The 18855-nt window shown below is 41.1% G+C and overlaps 1 protein-coding gene across 2 annotated transcripts in view; it reads right to left on the bottom strand.

Annotated features, from left to right (window-relative positions):
* Positions 1-12872, bottom strand: part of LOC131237687 (peroxisome biogenesis protein 3-1-like) — a 28340-nt gene extending 15468 nt beyond the window's left edge. Inside the window, exons 1-4 of one of the 2 annotated variants that reach the window (XM_058235595.1) lie at positions 12627-12872; positions 12356-12523; positions 11887-12086; positions 1860-1990 (exon numbers count right to left, since the gene is read on the bottom strand). In XM_058235595.1, coding sequence (XP_058091578.1) covers positions 1860-1990; positions 11887-12086; positions 12356-12523; positions 12627-12640 — 513 coding nt within the window. In that variant the 5' untranslated portion in view covers positions 12641-12872. The remainder of the gene's footprint in view (positions 1-1859; positions 1991-11886; positions 12087-12355; positions 12524-12626) is intronic. The other variant, XM_058235596.1, reaches the window with a different exon arrangement.
* Positions 12873-18855: the final 5983 nt, after the last annotated feature.

Below are 18855 nucleotides of genomic sequence, written 5' to 3'. Positions count from 1 at the left end.
CTCGCACCTCCGTTGAATGGGGAATGGAATCACACCACACCCAAGCTCCAAATCACATGGAGTATTCTTCAAATCACATGAAGAAGAGAAAACATGGCTTTTTTTTCAAAATAATGGCATCAAGGCTTCACACACCCATCTCTCTTTTAGTCTCAGAAAAGACCTTTTACAAAAAGACGCTCTAAGATAAGATTCTCAACATAAAGACGCTTAGTCAATTAAAAGTTGTTCTTAACTCCCTAATCTCAACACAAATATAAGGTATACCAAAAATAATGAAGCATGTAAACAATCTAAACAACTAAATTATTCCGGGGCCCATGGGAGTCCACAATCAAGATGTTCGATGATGATGATACAATGGTCCGATCATCATGTCCACCCAATCCAACAGTCCGATGTGTCCATCAAGCTCTTATGGGAGCCACTAATCACATGTCAAGTATGTTTAATCTTTTTCTTGCACTACTCATGCACCTCTTGGCAAAGTTAAGGTAGCAGACAGCACCTTTACCGACATTGCCAAGAAAGGAGTCATCCCTACTCCCCTGAGTTTAATTGTCCTTAGTTCTCTCAATTCCTAATCTCTCTACTAAGCACTAACTTCTTACCTATCAGTCACCTTACAAAATCGTTAAATCGTTTCATGACCTTGTTTACCACTTATTGTATTTTTCAGGACTTGAAGACAATGAAGGTGATTGGTGATAGTCATTAGGCTTGTAGGCAGTATTTTCTTGACTCTTATAGTAATCTCCCTACCGGTTCTTTTAGTTTGAATAAGGATGATGTTTTTATGTGGTATTGTCGGTTTGGACATCCATCCAGTAATGTTTTGAAACAATTGTTACCCATGTCTTTTAATATGGATCAGTTGTGAAATTTGTGAACTTTTGAAACATCATCGTAGTGCTTTTGCACCACAATAAAATAAGAGGCACAAAATTTTATTTTACCCGATACATTCTAATGTTTGGACCGCACCTTTTACAGAATCTTCGGTGTGTGTTATGATCCGGTTTAACGGCCTAGCTTGACATGCTCCATGAGTCTTGGTGCATTTGACGTATTGGTTACATTCTTAACAATTGGTATCAAAGGATTCAAAGCCAACACCATGTCCTATCTTCGAGTAAAGGAGTGACCTTCGGAGAGGGCGAACGGGGCCACGGTGAAAGCCCCCAGTCCCACAAAGTGGAATGGGCTACCGGGACAACCAGAGCACAGCCACCATGCTTAGAAAGGGCTATGTGGTATAACCGGAGTGCAGATGTCGTGGTGGAAAGGGGTATGTGGAAAAGTGACTGCAGTGCATGTCTCCACAAAGTGGGCCACCATGGTCATCGGCTGCAGAGCATGGTGGTATGGTACAATCTGGCTTAAGGGCCTAGATGCGTTCATTGAGTCTTGGGGCTTTTGACATATTGGTTAGGTACTCAACAATAGCAACCCCAAAAAAAGCAAAAGAGAAAATAATTTCAGTTAAAAGAAATTTACAAAAATATTAAATACCTTATGTGAAAAAATATACATTTCGGCAGTCCAATGTGATCATTATCTTTGGCATCAAAGGCCACATGCATATTTTCATGCAATTTCTATTGTTTTTGCTGTTTATACTTGTTTTTTTGTGATTTGAGTGGGTCTCAAATTGATTTGAAGATCGTGAATTGCATCACTAATAAATTGCTAAAACACCAGATTGGTACAATAAGTATTGTTGTAACACATGGCCTAAGTAATTTGCATATATGAATGTTGCAACCAAGATTAAAGGTTAGCAAAGTCTGTGTTTATGAAAAAAAAAAGGTCTCGCAAAGAACTAGAAAATGAAAAGAGAGAAGGACAATAGCTCTTACCAACACTCCGGAGCTTCCCAAACCCCGAGCTGTATCGATGTAGAGATGTCTCCCCAGGATGTTGACCTGGACTCTGATGTACAATGTGAGTAGCGTCATGGACCACAATGACAATGCAGTTCTCGTAAAACCTGGTAGCCAAAAGACCAAAAGCAACCAAATGAGCACTAAGGAGACTTTTTTTCCTTTTTCCTTTTTTTTTTTTTTTTTTGCCAAATAAACCCAATGTGCCTTTTCATCTCTGAACTGCAAACAGTTATTTGTTGGAATAGCATGTTTAAGGCTGCATTTGGATATATAATTGACTTGCATGCAATAGTTGCAGAACAGAAATATGTCCAAAGCTGGATTTTTCCCAAGATCCAAAGTCAGTAACCCCAAGCAGATATCTACTATGTTCACTTTGAGTTGGACTTTGAAACAAAAACAATAATATCTTTCAAAAGAACAAAAACAATAGCAACAATACTGCAAGAACTAGCATTTCTAATTGAATAAAAACTTGTAATGATTCACCTCCACTTTCTGACAACACAATCATCACAGTCTAAGTCAATTGTACATCCAAACACAGCCTAAAGAAAACCTGATGTAGGATGGGTTGTGGATGACTTAATGGAGTGCCAAGATTACACAAATTCAGGCTGGAAGGGCCAAAAGAAAAATAGAAAGGGGAAGAAAGATGATAATAGAGATGGGTGGACTAAAGTGTCAAAAAGAAATCGAAAGGGTCTATTCAGCCTCTTCATCACCAACATCCCATTCAACCTTGCGCTGGAGAGGCTGAAGGAGTCTTTCAAGTGATTTGGAAAGGTGGCAGTTATTCATAACCCAAAGCACAGGCTGAACGTACTAAAGTCACTATGGAATCTATGGACAGGAATCTGCTTAGGGGGGGATTGTTCCAGTCCATGAAGCAGCTAACCCTGGGACCCGGAATAGCCTTAATCAGAGAGCAGAGTATCAGCCCGCAGATGAGAGCAAGGATGCTCATCCTTCTAGGATCTCCCCAAATGCCAACCAATATTGCCCAGTTCATTTAAAGAGGCACTTCTGGGGAACACGATACTTTCCTCAAAAGTTTCAGATATTTTTCTGGTCCCCCAGGAATGAATTGGCATTGTCTGTTGAAGAGAAAGCTTTAAATGACAGGGTCTCTATCCTATTGATGGTGGACAGCCTGAGGGTGTCAAAGTTCGGTGCATTGAAGTTCTCTGTTGCAAGAATCACATCCTCTACCTTCCTTTTCTGGTTCCTTACCAAAGAGGAAGTGATCGAGTTCACTTCAGACGTCACCTTATTTAGGAAGTTGCATTTGAGTAAAGTCCAATCCTGGTATCCAAAGGATTTCTCTACCAGCAGAGAAACATGGCTCGGGCTCTCTAGCATCCCTCTGCAGACCTAGTCCAAGTCGGCTATAACCAAAATTGGGGTGTTTCAGCACAGTGATTGAGCTAGAAGAAAGGTCAATCGATCAATCGTTCTTAATGGTTGCCAGGACAAAGGTGCTTCTCAAGCCGGACATGGTGATCAGGAAAACAGTGGAGCTGCTGGTTGGGCAACTTCTCATTCTCAGTGGTGACTGTTCCCTAGCCCCGACCACCACCAGAACCTCTCCCCCATCTTCGCTTTCAGCTCAGACTAAGGCAGCTCATGCCAAGCACCAAGTTTTTCCAGCAGTGATAAGCAGAGCTTCTTCATGGCGACTGAACAATCGTAGGACCAACATGGAGGCATCTATGGATGACTACAGCTGCAATTCTTAGTTGCAGGATTTTCTAACCAGGCATTGCTCCCGCTTCGAATAGACTTCAAACCCGCACTCCTGCTCTCACTTTCTGGCCTTTTATACTTGATAACTTTTTAGGCAAACACCTCCCCGCTTACTCACCTGAATCTATTGCCGCTTTGCTTCAAGCTTTGTGCAACTATAGCCTGTATCATGTAGCCCACGTGGTTCGGTGAGAGGTTGTGATTTTGCATTTGGTGGGGTCTAGAGCTGCTAGGTGGACATTTAAAGCAGGGGTATTTTCACACCGGGCTTGAGTGGGGTGGCATGTGGGACGTGGAGACACACTAAGGGTGGGCGGCCCATATGAGGCGGGTGACTTATGTGAGTCGAGACCCATGTGATATGGGGCCCACGAGGGGGGGTTCGGCCGATGACTTAACCGATGGGAAGTGGGGCATGGGCTATGAGATGAAGTGATTGATTCGTCACGCTCTATCAGTTTGAGCTTCTAGAGCAAGTGGTTAGTTGTCCTGCATCAAAGTGGTATCAGAGCGTGAGGTCTCGTGTTCAAAACTCCTTACCGGGAGTGATTAATGCGGGGGACATTTTCACATTGGGCTCGAGTGGGGTGGCTCGTGGGATGCGAGGGCACACTCAAGGTGGGCAGCCCGTGTGAAGCAGGTGACTCGTGCGAGGTGAGACCCATGTGATGTGGGGCCCAAGAGGGGGGTTCGGCCGAGGACTTAACCCATAGGAAGTGGTGCATGGGCTATAAGATAAAAGGATTGATTCGTCACGCTCTATCAGATCGAGCTTTTAAAGCAAGTGGTTAGTTTTCCAGCATCAATGTTGCTGCTGGCGGTGAACAACCATTTTGCTTGGATGGGTTATCAAGAGGACCGAGGTGTCTATAGAAATAGGGAAAAGAAGAGAGAATACCTTCTTCTTTTTTCTCCTTCTCTAGAATCTTTTATTCATAATCTTTATCTCATGACTAAAGAGATAATATTTTGTTTGTAAAGAGATAATTACCAAAAAAAAAAAAATCAAATATACAAAAGATATCTAAAAGATAAATAAAGGATAACAACTAAGAGATATGCATCAATATGGTGTTCTTCAGGAACACACAAGACTATGTACACCATCAACCCCCCAAGAGGATTCGCTTTGATTAGGATGAGCTCAGAAGATGAACTATCCAGAGTTATCATGATGTTAATAGATATCGTTCATCTTCTTCATCCTCGAACCACCATACGACTTCGGCAAAAAATCCACCTCTTCCTATTACTTTCTCATATAGAGACGTGCTGATTAACTCCCAAAGTTCCAAATAAAACATCAGCAATAATACGGGAGGGAAGAGTAAAGGAAAGGAGAAAAGTTCAGATCCCACTCAAGAAAAAGTCCCTAAACTATTCTTCGTGGATAAGCCAGGAAGATTTGAACAGATCTAAGGAGGCTCTGCAAGATATGATTGTGATCATTGCTCGTGTAGGATCATCCATTTCCCAAGTTAGAGCCTGGATCGACGAATGTTCCAGGATCCGCCCCGCTATGTATATCATCAGACCTATTGGATATAACGAGCTATGGATAAAGGGTGGTCCGGGCATTAATTTGGAACCCTTGATCATGGCGGGTGCTTTAGATACTGATGGCCCTGTTATTGGTGTGAAAAGCTGGAACGAGTTTTCTATGTTCGGCATGGAAGATGTTTGGATTCTCATCTGGGGGATTCCTCTAGAGCTTTGGAATTATGATTTCTTCATCTCTGTGGCAACTATCGTAGGTTCCTTCATCGAATTCGATCTGAAGACAAAGCTCGGTGAGGAGATGGCGGTTATCAAAATCCGGGTCAGAAGAAAAAAAAAGGTTTACCCCTACCAAAAAATATCAACATTCTAGTGGATAATAGGGAGATCGAGCTTCCGATTCAAATGGAAGCACCAAACACTCCATCTCTACGATGGGGTGATCTATGGCGGATTAAGGAAGTCTCTCCTCCGTCTGCGGTGCTCAGTTCAATAGCAAGGGAACACAACGACACAAGATTTCGGTACTCCCGGGGAGCACCGAATCACATCCCTATCGAGGCAGCTGGTGCAAATAATGATAGTGTCAGAGCTCTAGGCTCGAGAGCGACACGAGGCCCCTCTCAGCCGCTTCTGCTCCTCGACATGCAGATCCATCTAATCACTCAAAGGAGATTGCACCACGTCAACCATCTTCTGAATTTCTCTCATCGGAACCAACGCCGCATAAATGTCATCAGCTCTACGGGACAGCTCCGTATCATATCACGATGGCTCGGATACACGTATGCCTTCGATCCTGGGTCCCGAACCGCATGCGAAGGCAGTTTTGGGTCCCGAATCTCATGCGATGTCAGATCCGGGTCCCGAGCCTCATGCGATGTCAGATCCGGGTCCGGACCCTCAGCATACGACCACCTCGGAAAACCCTATTTCCGACCCTCTACCCTCCTTTGATCTCAACCTTTCACCTTTTCCCATCCACGGCAACGACGGTAGAGCTCCCACGTCATCCCGAGGCTCAATAAAAAATTCAATGGCTCCTTTTCTGTCATCGGGAGGGTCTTCTCATGCAATTCTAAAGCCCATATGGAACCCTCCGCCTCTCATCAAGCAGATGGGGGTCCTGTCGCAAGATCACACGGCCTTCCACCTTGAAGTCGTTCCATTTGACTCACCAGCCGGGAAATATTTGAACGAGGAGGAACTCTACTCGCAATCAGAGACTCGGCGTTCCACCGAGTCGCAATCTTCTACTCCTCTCTCTTATTCCTGTGATGGATCAAACCACAACCTCATCTCCCTATTTCAAGATGAATCGAGAGATGAGGTTATTGTTGTAGAGCCATTACAAATCAGAATTGGTTCTTCCGTCCAATTGGGAACCCTCGTTAACAAGATGGTTGATGAAGAACACAGAGCCAACTTAATTGACATTATTCAGAAGAAAAAGTGGATTAGGGATGCAATGGGACACGTGGGAAGATCTCTAGGGATGTCGTTTGGAGACTGCCCGAAAGATTATATTGCTTTATTTCAATGTGTTGAAGCTCGAGGAAGACCGTTAGCAACCATGAGATCTCCTTCTAAACAGACACCAAGGTCGGGTAGCAGCAGGGAACTTCAGCGGCATGTCGAAGCAGGAAGACAGGGAACTCGAGGCAATTCTATTTCTACATGAAGATTATCTCCTGGAATGTGAGGGGTGTTGGGTCTAAGCAAAAAAGAAGACTCGTTGAGAATTCCTATGGTAGATGTAATCCCCAAATCATATGCTTTCAGAAAACTAAAGTGCAGAATTTCGATGACCGTTTGCTAAGAACGCTTTAGAAGGCTAAAGATGCACAATGGGTAGCTCTGGACGTTGTTGGTAGTGCGGGTGGCATTCTTCTGGCTTGGAAATCCTCGCAATGGGCTATTCAGAAAAGTTGGGTTGGAGCCTTCTCCGTTTCAGCGATTCTGCTAAATATTTCTTCTGCCTCTTCATTCCTCATATGCTCTATTTACGGCCCCACCATTAAGGCCAAAAGTAAAGATTTCTGGGATGAATTGACTGCAATCAGAAAGAGTTTCATTGGTCCAGCTTTCTTCGCTGGAGACTTCAATACTACCAGATTTGTTGAAGACAAATCAAATGGGCTCAAGGTCAACTATGAGATGAGAGCTCTCTTATTGGATCGACGACCACGCCCTAATGGACCTTCCTGTACTTGGGTCCAGATATACCTGGACGAATGGGAGGTTGAAACCTATCTTATCCAGATCGGATAGATTTGTTTTATCCCCTAAGTGGTTGGAGTTATTCCCTTCCACCTCTCAGTCTGTTCTTCCTAGAACAACCTCTGATCATTGGCCCCTGCTCCTCTCAGTCGAGGAGATTGATTGGGGTCCAAAACCTTTTAGATTTGACATCTCTTGGCTTCAAATTGCAAGTTTCCAGAAGATGATTTCTGATTAGTGGATAGGTTTTCAAACTAATGGATTTGCAGGTAACAGACTGTGCTCCAAGCTCAGACTCCTGAAAGATAAGCTAAGCAGTGGAAACAATCGGAATTCTGTAACAGAGAAGCAGAGATGGATTCGATTCTATCTGATCTCCAATCAATCGATGACCGCGCAGAAGACAGTCCGATGAAGACAGATTTTGGCCAAGAGAATCCACCTCATCCAAACTCTTTCAGCAAAAGTCCTTGAAAATGAAATATCTTGGAGGCAAAAGGCTTGATCAAAATGGATCAAGGAAGGAGACAAGAATACAAAATACTTCCACAGCATAGCCAGGATGCATGCTAGAGCCAACAAAATTAGTAGCATCATGGTCAATGATGTTCGGATTGAAGACAGAAAAAATCTCGAGCGAGGCCATTTCCTATTTCAGCGGGCTTCTTCAAAATGAAGGATGGGTCAGACCTCGACTGGATAATCTCCTTTTTTATACAATTAGCGAAGCTGACGCCTCCTATCTTGAAGCTCCCTTGTCTGTGGAAGAAGTTAAGCTGGTTATTGATTCCTTAGGTGGAGACAAGGCCCTTGGCCCAGATGGCTATCCTATTCTTTTCTTCCAATTCTTTTGGGAGATAATACAGGATGATGTCATGGCCTTTTTCAAGGAATTCCATGATAGGGGAAGGCTATCTAAAAATATCGGGGCATCCTTCATAGCTTTAATCCCCAAATTTTCAGGTGCCGCTGCGTTTAATGAATTCAGACCGATCAATCTAATTGGGAGTCCTTACAAAATCTTGGTGAAGGTTTTAGCATCCCACTTGCAGAGGGTTATCAGATCCCTAATCAATGCACGTTCATCCCGGGCAAGCAGATCGTCGACTATGCACTTATTGCAAATGAATGCCTGGACTGCAGCCACAGATCCAGTCTAAAAAGTATCTTTTGTAGTCTGGATAATGAGAAGACCTACGACCACGTCGATTGGGATTTTCTTCTATACATGATGAAGCATATGGGCTTTGGAGATAAATGGAGAAAATGGATAGGCGAATGCATCCGTTCAGCGTATTTCTCTATCCTCCTCAACGAATCCCCGAAAGGATTCTTCGAAAGTTCGAGAGGCCTTAGGCAAGGTGACCCCTTATCCCCATTCATCTTCATTATCGTAGGAGAGGCCCTATCCATGATGCTCCACAAAGGGCAAGAAGCAGGCATTGTCAGTGGAATACATGTGAAAGGAATGCCAGATCTGATTTCGCATGTTCAATATGCGGATGACACTGATTTTTTCGGAAGCGAAACCAGATTTAGTGGACAACCTGCGTACTTTTATTAGATGTTTTGAAGCAGTCTCTGGCTTAAAAGTAAACATGATCAAGTCCAAAATATATAGGGTTAACATGGACAATCAAGAAGTCAATGAGTATGCAGCTCTCGTTGGATGCTCCTCGGCGTCTTTCCCAACTACCTACGTTGGTCTCCCGTTGTGCATCGGTCCGCCTAAAACGTATCTTTGGGATAAGGTCATCCACATGTTTAAGAAATACCTTGCAGGCTGCAAATGTCGCTATTTATCTATTGGAGGTCGTCTTACCCTTATTAAGGTTGCCCTATCCAATCTGCCTACATATTTTATGTCCTTATTCAGGTGTCCAGTTGCGGTCCTATCTTCTCTAGATAAACTTAGGCACAACTTCCGATGGCATGGTAAGGAGGAAAAGAAGAGATTTCATCTTATGGAATGGAAGCAGGTTTGCAAACACATTAAAGAGGGTGGAGCTGGCATAAAAGACTTAAAGACGATGAACTGGGCCCTCCTTGTTAAATGGATCTGGAGACTTGGGACTGAAAATGGCAGCCTTTGCAACAAGATTATCAAATGCAAGTATGGCAGCTCGGTGGGGGGTTGGTGGACAAAAGACTCCTCCTCGTATAGGGCCTCGACCATCTGGAAGGACATTCTTTGTATGAAAAAAGAAATTCTCAAAGGGATTGGCTTTGAGGTAGGCAAGGGTGACAGAATTCGCTTTTGGATAGACACTTGGCAGGGAGAATCTCCTCTTAAAGACAAATTCCCAAATATGTTCCGGCTGGCTTTGAAGAAAGATATTCCTATTGTTGACCACTACTCGATTATGGCTGATAAGATAGTATGGAACCTGCAATGCAGAAGGTATCTTGAGGACTAGGAAATCGAGGAATATGTGAAGCTGCTAGAACTCATTCACAATTCCAGCCCAAATCAGGCGATTGCTGACAGAATCACTTAGAAAGCGGAAAGCTCTTATATGTTCACAGTCAAATCTTTTTACAAACTGCTCCTCTCCAACCATTCTAATTCTGTCAATCACATGCCTCATTTTATATGGAAATATTCAGTCCATCCGAAGTTGAAGGTTTTTGGTTGGTTGGCTGGTAATAGGAAAATCCTAACAGTGGACAATTTAAGGAAAAGAGGGATGATTTTAACAAACATTTGCCTCTGTTGTATGAAAGAAGAAGAATCAGTCGACCATCTGCTCATCCATTGCCTGTTTATTGCGAGTATCTGGGCAGACTTCCTCCCCCGTTTCAGAATCAGTTGGCGTTTTCCAACTTTGGAGGATCTTCTGTTGAAAGCCTGGCACAGCATTAAAATTGGAAAGAAAAAAATCCGGCTGTGGCAGATGGCCATCCTCGCTATATGGTGGTCCGTTTGGGTAGAAAGAAATAGCAGATGTTTCAGAAGTGATTCCAAGACCGCTAAAGCGGTCGCCTCTAAAGCTAAATTTTTTATAATTGAATGGGCCTCTCATGTAGATGTTCTAAAGGATGTTGATTTTCTCTTTCTTGGAGCTTAGTTGCTTCTACTTTCTCAACAATCTCTAGCTCCTTTGTTGTTCGTTTTTCTTTTAATATATATCGTTATCTTTCAAAAAAAAAAAAAAGACAGAATGATGACTCAGGCTATATGATGATTTTATTAACCAAACATGCTTGAATTGACTGCGAAACTCCTATATTTAATTTTCTAAATACCTAGTAACAATAATTCAATATAAAAAAGATTATATGAGTATGAATGTAATGATGAGACCATTATATATTTATATTTATATAACCATTTTACCACAGACAGCTATAGACCTTGATGCATTAAGCCACGAAGAAAAAATTAAAATTAAATTCAAATGAATGGTGTTGATGACTTGGGAGACCACTCAAAATGCCCCCAAATTAGCCCCAAACTCATGTAATCTATGGAACCCATCCCACTAATGCATATCACTAAGCATTTGACATCATTGCCCCCAACTAATTTGATTCTTTGAAGAAAAAATAAAATTAAATTCGGATGAATAGTATTGCCGATTTGGAGGACCACTCGAATGCCCTCAAATCAGTAAGGAATTGAAAATTTGAAAAAAAAAAATTCAAATTTTGAAAAAAAATGAAATTTTAATTTGGCATTAATCATTAAAAATAGCTGAAATTTAAAATAATAATAATAATAACAAAAAAAAATTAAAAAAAAAATTTACATGAAAAACTCTGATTTATTACATCCATGTGTAGATCTAAACTCCATACATGTATTTTAACAATAAACCACGGTTCGTTGACACCCAAATGTTTCACAAGATTCAATCGTTTTAGGGGTTAAATTTCAGTCCAAAGTCGAAGTTTACTATTTTTAATAAGTTGTAATTTAACTATTTTTAGGTTTTTTAAGAGTCCAACCTTAGTCCAAAGTCATTAATTGAGTTATATGAGAGTGGTTTATGAGTTTGGGTAAGTTTAGACATATTTTACTGACTTTGCTATTTTGGGAAAGTTTACTATTTTGAGTCAAATTAGTAGTCATTGAAGTGTTTGCTTATATAAACCACATCAAGTACGTTGTAAGGAACGATTCATTCATTATTATCAATTTTAATCTCATTTTTAGAGGTTTTCTTTCCTTGTAGACTCAAGGTCTATTGCTTAGGAAGAAGTCAGTGATCTTCTCTTCCTTTTGTCCATGCACCCGCTACGCAAAACCCCTGAAGCAAAAGCTCACATATGCATCTAAGCAAGCATAAGGGCAAACATCGGGTAGCCCTTCTGCCCAATATTGCAATATTCAAAATTTCTACAACAGCCCAATGGTTTGAATATCACAATATTCAACGAGAAGCAACACAATATTGTAATAGTTTTATTGGGTATGTTGGATTCCCGCACTCATTACAGCCAAAAAATTTGCAGCAAGGGGTGCATCCAAATGTAGCCTAAAACAATAAAATAAATGAGAATACAAAGAAACCTTCAATAGAAAACAACATCATACTTAGAATTTTGAGCCTTTCCCATAGCTCAAGCTTCTCCTTAGGTGAGAGGGTGTTGGGCTGACCCTTCCCCTGCATTAGCCTCTCCGTCAGCTGCGAAAGATCAAGTTCTTCCGATATCCGACACCTCAAGTAATGGATCGCATAAGGCAATGTCATCGAATCGGATATTCTTTGAATGTTCTCAAAATGGGTTTGCAACCTAACAAAACCAAACATAATTGGTCAATTATAATTGATATCTACAGCCATTCCTATTGATTTGCATACACCCATTTTTCCATTTTGGGAATGGAGATGGTCCACTTCATCTATACTATTTCAATTCTCAGAGTCTATTTCAATTCTCAGAGTGGACAATGGGTGAGCACAAAATAATCAATGTATGTGAAGCAAAAAATAAAAAAATAAAAAACAAAAAACGTTTCAAGACTATAAAATGAAACTTTCAGCATAGAGTTTTATCTTAACTGCCTTTTAATGATTTCATTGATTTCGCTCTGTCCACCCTCGTAGTCGCTCTCCGAATCAGAAATTCTCCGTCTATAAGTCGAATAGAGCTTATACAAAACATACCCACTTCCAAAAACTCCAACTGCAACATAAGCCTTCCTTTTATGCCTTCTCCAAAAATCCCTGCTTTTTTGCGAATTCAAAGACCCGAATAAAAAATAAATAAACAAATCTTTTACCGAATTCCGCAGAAAGAAATACCGCAAAAGTTCAATAAAAACAGTCTCACCTTAAAGAAAGCATTGTTTGATGTCAGAAAAAGCAGATTTCCATGGCTAGAATTTCATTTCCTGAAAACCCAATTGGTATTGGAGAAGAAGAGATTAAAAGGAAGGAGAGGAAGCCCCGGCTACTGATATATACGGCGTTTCCAAGGCAAAATACAAGCGAGAGAGAAAAAAAAAAACGCTTTTTAGTGGGTATTGGAAGAGAGCTGTTGAAAGAGAAAACCCATCTGTAGTTTGGGGGATATGAAGGGGAAAACAGCTACTTTGATTTGGGTTTTGAGAGAGAGGGAGAGGGAGAGGGAGAGAGAGAGAGAGGGAGAAGCATTGGAGTGCCGATTCCGCTCAGATATAATCAAGGAGAGTTCTGTGAGCCGTGGGGGAGTGGTTTCTCTGTGGAGAGTTACTTGATACTCGGGTAGAGGATGACTTTGATACGCCGGCACTCAGAAATTAGACGTGGCATATAATAACTCAAATTAAACCGACTAAAATGTGTAAAACAATGTCTCTAGGTACATAGCTAAAACTACAGATTGCTTGAGAAATCCTGACCTGTGATTCTTGGACACGTGTTTGTTGAAATTGGACCATTGAATATTTCATTTTTAACCGTCCAATAACCGTCTAACGATCAGATGGTCAGATAATCAAATAAAGAGTATTTTTTGGTTCATGATACATGTAGACTGGACCTCATAATTTAGAAATTGGAATCATTGTATTCCACGTATAATTAATTTATAACTGCCTATGTATCATTACGGCCAGAGTATCAAAGTTTTATTATTTCGCTTGTGTTCCGTGGTTTCTAGCTTTTGCCGCGGAATTCTCGTGAAATTCTCGTAAAGGTATCTTGAATTTGTCGTTTGCGGAGGCAACTTAGCTGCTACCAGCAATGTGGACGGGACCGTGGGGCCCACCTAAACGTATGTATTGTATATCCACTCCGTCCATCCGTTTTAATAGGTTATTTTAGGCCATGTACCCTAAATAATAATAATAATAATAATAATAATAATAATAATTCCATGTGGACAAGATCACAGGAAATAGTGGTTATTGACCACTAAAAAAAATTTTATGGGCCACAAAAGTTTTGGATCAAGCTGATATTTGCTTTTTCCCTTCATCAGTTCTGGGTGACATTATCAACAGGTTGGATGAAAATAAAACATGATGGTAGACCCTAGGAATTTTTTAACAATGGAAATTCAATGACCACTGTTTCATGTGGTGCGGCTATTTGAGATTTGTATCTAATTCATTTTTGGGTTTGTACGCTAAAATAGTCTTACAAAACGCATGATCGGCGTGGATATACGATACATATATCTAGGTTGGACCAACGGTCAGAGTCCGACCCACGTCAGTGGTTCCGTGTTTGCAGCTAAGTCGCGTCCGTGGTTTCCGGCCAAACGTCGACGATGGTGGGTGACACGTCCGAGCCGGAAGTGGACTGCCTGTGACCAAGGCCACATAGATATACCTCTGCCCCGAGCTGTGTGGGGCCGACAAAGATGTCTGTGACAAATCCACTCCGTCTATATGTTTTTAAATGCCACAATAATACAGGATGCTGAAAATCAGGCAAATCCAAAATTCTACGCGGGCTATAGCACACGAAAACGGTGAGGATTGAATGCTTGAGTGTATCTGAGTAGTAATAACCCTATTAACGGTTTGGATGCCATATAAACATCATGGTCAGCTCCAAGAAGGCTTGGATGTGTAATTTTAGTTCTAAATAGGGCTGTACACGAGTCTAGCTAGGCTCAACTCAACTCGGATTGACTCAACTTGAAAGGCCTACTCAAGGCGAGTCAAGCTTGTTTTCTAAAGCACGAGTTGAGTTCAAGCCATAATCGATCATGATATATTTTAACTCGACTCGACTCGAATCTCGAGCTCGAGCTCGACTCGGCTTGGGTAATATATTTTAATAATATATATTATACATATTATATTAATATTTTATATATATATATATAATTATAATTATATATATAAGTTATAACTTAAAAGTTTTTATTAAAAAATCCTACCCATCCTCATTCCCTCTTTTTCTCTCCCTTACCCTATCGAGGTAAACTCGACTTGACTCGAACCACCAGCTCGACTCGAACTCGACTCGAAAGCTTTGGTAAACAAGCCAAGCTTCAATGTTGAGCTTGAGCTCGAACTCGAGTATAGCATGGACGAGTCAAGCTGAGCTTGGCTCACCTCGACTTGACTCGGCTCGATGTACAGCCCTAGTTCTAAATCCTGTTTTACTGTGGCCTTATAAAACATATGGACAGATTAGATTTATCACGGATAACTCTATGGACCCCACAGCTCCGGCATAGGTATATCTCTATCCCGGGTCTAAGCAATCTGCTTCCGTTCAAATTGGAGGAACTAGAACACGGTAAAGCCATCTATCCACCTTACACTGAATAGACTTGCATATTTATCTAGCCGTCCATTCGGTGGGCCTTACAATAGATGGCATGTGTTATAAAACTAGACTTCCATCCATCACATTTATTCAATTTGCCATGCTGGGAAGAACCCAAGGTTTACTACCACTGCTTTTAATGGACGCTGATCAGCTAGCTGTGATCATCCGATCCACTTGTATTTTGAATGCTTTCAATCCTTATAGGACTACGCAGATTTTCGGTGAAAAAGCCTTTTAATAGAAGCTCCTAGGTCCATAAGCTACGTGGGCCATTGTGATGTTTGTGAGAAATCCACTTTATCCATCCGTTTTGCTAGTTCATTTTAAGACATGAGATAAAAAATGAGGTAGTGATCTAAAACTCTCGTGAGCCACAAAGTTGGTGGAGAGTATGAAAATGCCGACAGATGAAACCTCCCTAGATCCATGGTGATGTTTATATGTCATCCATGGATGGACAGGGTGGATATAGAATTAGGGCTGAAAGTCGGGTGGGTTCAACCTAACCGACCGATGACTAACTTGACATTGGGTTGGGCTTGAGTATGATGTTTCAGGCTTGGGATAAAACTTGGGTTGAGCTCACATCGAGGTTTCGGGTTGCCCGAATCGATATATAAGTTACTTATAAATTATAATTAAGGATAGTCCTTTGTGAAGGCACATAAAATTCAAGTGTCATCGGGTCTCATTGGTCCAGGTCATGTTCATGACTCAAGCTAACAAGTAAGTGCCAAATTTTTCTTTTAAAATAGATTGTTGAGGGTTGAATATTGCATATTAGACCCTAGTTATTGCCTACTTTTATGAACATGATATTGTCTAATGCCATATTTTAATCGTGTTTGTGGTGTGAGGTGGATTTACAAGTATGGACTAAAAAGGATGCTAAAAGCATGGATTTAAGGCTCAAGAATCACCAAGGTAAGGGACAGACCCTAGGGGACCAAGATCGACGGATTTACACGCCAGAGATCCGAGAAAATTGAGAAACTGAAGTTTAGGTGGCCTGAAAGTGAGCCAGAATGCAAGATCACAGGGTTTTCTCACTATCTGTTTGTCTCAAGACTTCATATATGGACTGAGGACCTTAAATTAACCGTACATGTCAAATTCTAGTCATTTCATCCCTGTGTAAATGTCCCAACAGATAGATCAGCCCCTTAAATCCTGATGTGGGACCCATTAGATATTTGGATATGTTTCAATCTTGGTCTCAATGTATTAAATGGGATGAGGAAAGGAATGGACGGAGTGGATTCTTCAGATACATCAATATGGGACCCACTTTACATGGTGTGTGTGCACAGCACACACGCACTGGACATGCACCAAAAATTAAGAAATCGGTCAGCATGCGCTGACCGATGCTTCTTTAAAAACTTTCCAAAGCACGTCAGGGACGATCCTAGTCCGATTGGGTTTCTCTAGTGGACCCCACCCATCATCCAAAAAGATGATCTGGACCGTTTATTGGAATCTAACAAGCTCTCTTACCAAAGCCTAGGTGACGAAATTTAGGAAGACAACGTGTATCAGAATTCAACCGTTCAAATGGACGATCGATGGTAACACAGAAGATCTTGCGTGCCACACCGAATCCAATCTGAAACCAGCCATTTCTTACTGGTTTTTCGAGAGGATCACAATGAATAGAGTGGATTTCTCAGTCGAAGCCGATAAAGGGGCCCACCGTTGTCACAGCGTAAACTACGCTGCTCTGTTTCGCAGTCTGGAAAAACCAGATGTTCCGAATCGTCCTGGCCCACCAGCAATGATCGGATGTCCGATCTGAACTGTCCATCATGGACGCCGTCTAAAATAGTCCTAAGGGACGTTGGTTCTGTGGAAAAGAAGAAAGGAAAGTGAGGAGTTAGTGCCGCCTTAGTTGCTGCATAAACAGGACCTGCGCAAACCGGTTGTTGCTGCGAAATCTCTCCACACATGCCGACTCCAACACTCCACCGACCATATCTATTATAAAAGGAGAAGGAGAGATGACGTGTGGGGGATCATCTTGGGCTGGACGTGAAGCACATGAGAGAGAGAGAGAGTAGTATTGTTTTTCTTTTCCTTTTTGTTTATTTTTTGTTTGTTTAAAGGATTTAGCTTAATCATGTTGCTAGGCTAAACCTCTTAGCTAGGGCTAAGAAGAGAAGCTTGTAGCGTGATTAGGATGGTTGCTTTGTTTTGATTCATGCTTCATTGAACTCTTATGGATTCCAGTTTGATTATTAAGGAATGCTTTTAGTTTTTAATGGTTTATTGTGACTCAAATTACAGTAGATCTGGAATAGCTTTAAGTATGTTATTTTCATTATGAGATTGTGAACTTAGGAGGCCCTGTTGTTCACCATTGTCTCATGGACATGGTTGGGTGATGGAACCCTTCCTAACTTTCACAATTCTCTCATGATTAGCTGTGAGATTGGTAAATTACTGTTGTTTGCCATAGTCTCCTGGGCATGATTAGGTGACTGAATCACTTCTAAATCTTCACCAATCTTATATGTTGATAATTAGATCCATGAAAAGTTCAGAGATCTGACAAATCTCTTCTTACCAACTGGACAAAATAGGACTCTGATTCCAGTTGTGTCCCTGAATCAAAACAAGATAACTTCCCAATTGTTACAAGTGGATCCTTGACACCCTAGTTCCCTACTTTTGAATTCTAGATTTTAGATAAATATTTCACCATTATTCCTTAAATTTATTCGATTTAGATTTCATCTTAGTCTAGTTCTAGTTTTACTTAGTTTCAGATAACGTACAGGTTTCAGTCCCTTGGGATTCGACCTCAGTCTCACCGAGTTTATTACTACATCACAACCCTATGCTTGGGGAGTGAACATAGATTGTGTGATACACAACACAGACTTTTAAAGTAGCTATCTTATATTTTAGCTTTTTTGTTTAGAAAAAATAAAGTACTTTGTAGTAAATAATTACATATATAATTATTAAAATCACAAGTACAACAAATAAAACATGTAATGGAGTATGATATATTAATGTAATAATAAAAATATTAGCATATATCTACCCGGCCAAGTCTGCTTAGGTTAGACTTGGGTTGAGAATTCGTAACCTGAGGTTAGGTTGATTGGGTTAGGATTGAGGTATAGGAACCTTGGGTTAGGCTAGGGTTGTGCTTCAACCCGACCGGACTTGACCTGCCTAATTTTCAACTCTATATAAAATACGTGCATCAAGGTGGGGCCACACTAAGAGATGCACCATCTTGGGTGAGGTTGGGCCACACACATAATCTGCCCCCACGTGTTTTTGTGCATGTTGGATCTGGATTCAAGCCATTAATCTAATTGGCCATGTGACGTGGGGATGAACGTGATGAGGATAACTACTCCGAATCCACGGAGCTTCTCTGGACTCCTCACAGAGACTTCTCGAATCCACAAGGAAAGAAAGCAGAAAATAGAAATAAATTCTAATAAATTCGAAATTGATTAATTAATGACTAAAAACGAGTTCACAACCCTTTAAATAGGGGTAACAAGCAATGGGAAAGAAATCAGAATCAAACTACAACTAAAACTCCTAGAATCCGCGACTTACTATAAATAGTAAACTTACTATTTATAGACGGTCGTGATGTCTACTAGTGCGCAAGGTTTTCGGCCAAAAATAGTAAGTATCCTATTTGGCTTCACCAAACCGTTCCCCTGATTATTCTAAGCTCTTTTCACGCTGGACGCAACTCTTAAAGCCCGACGGGTGAAGAGTTATAATCAAACTAAAACTTACTATTTATAGAAAAAACGAAATTA

The sequence above is a fragment of the Magnolia sinica genome, chromosome 2, assembly GCF_029962835.1.
Source record: "Magnolia sinica isolate HGM2019 chromosome 2, MsV1, whole genome shotgun sequence".
Classification (NCBI taxonomy): Eukaryota; Viridiplantae; Streptophyta; class Magnoliopsida; order Magnoliales; family Magnoliaceae; genus Magnolia; species Magnolia sinica.
This window is presented reverse-complemented; position numbering and strand designations above follow the sequence as displayed.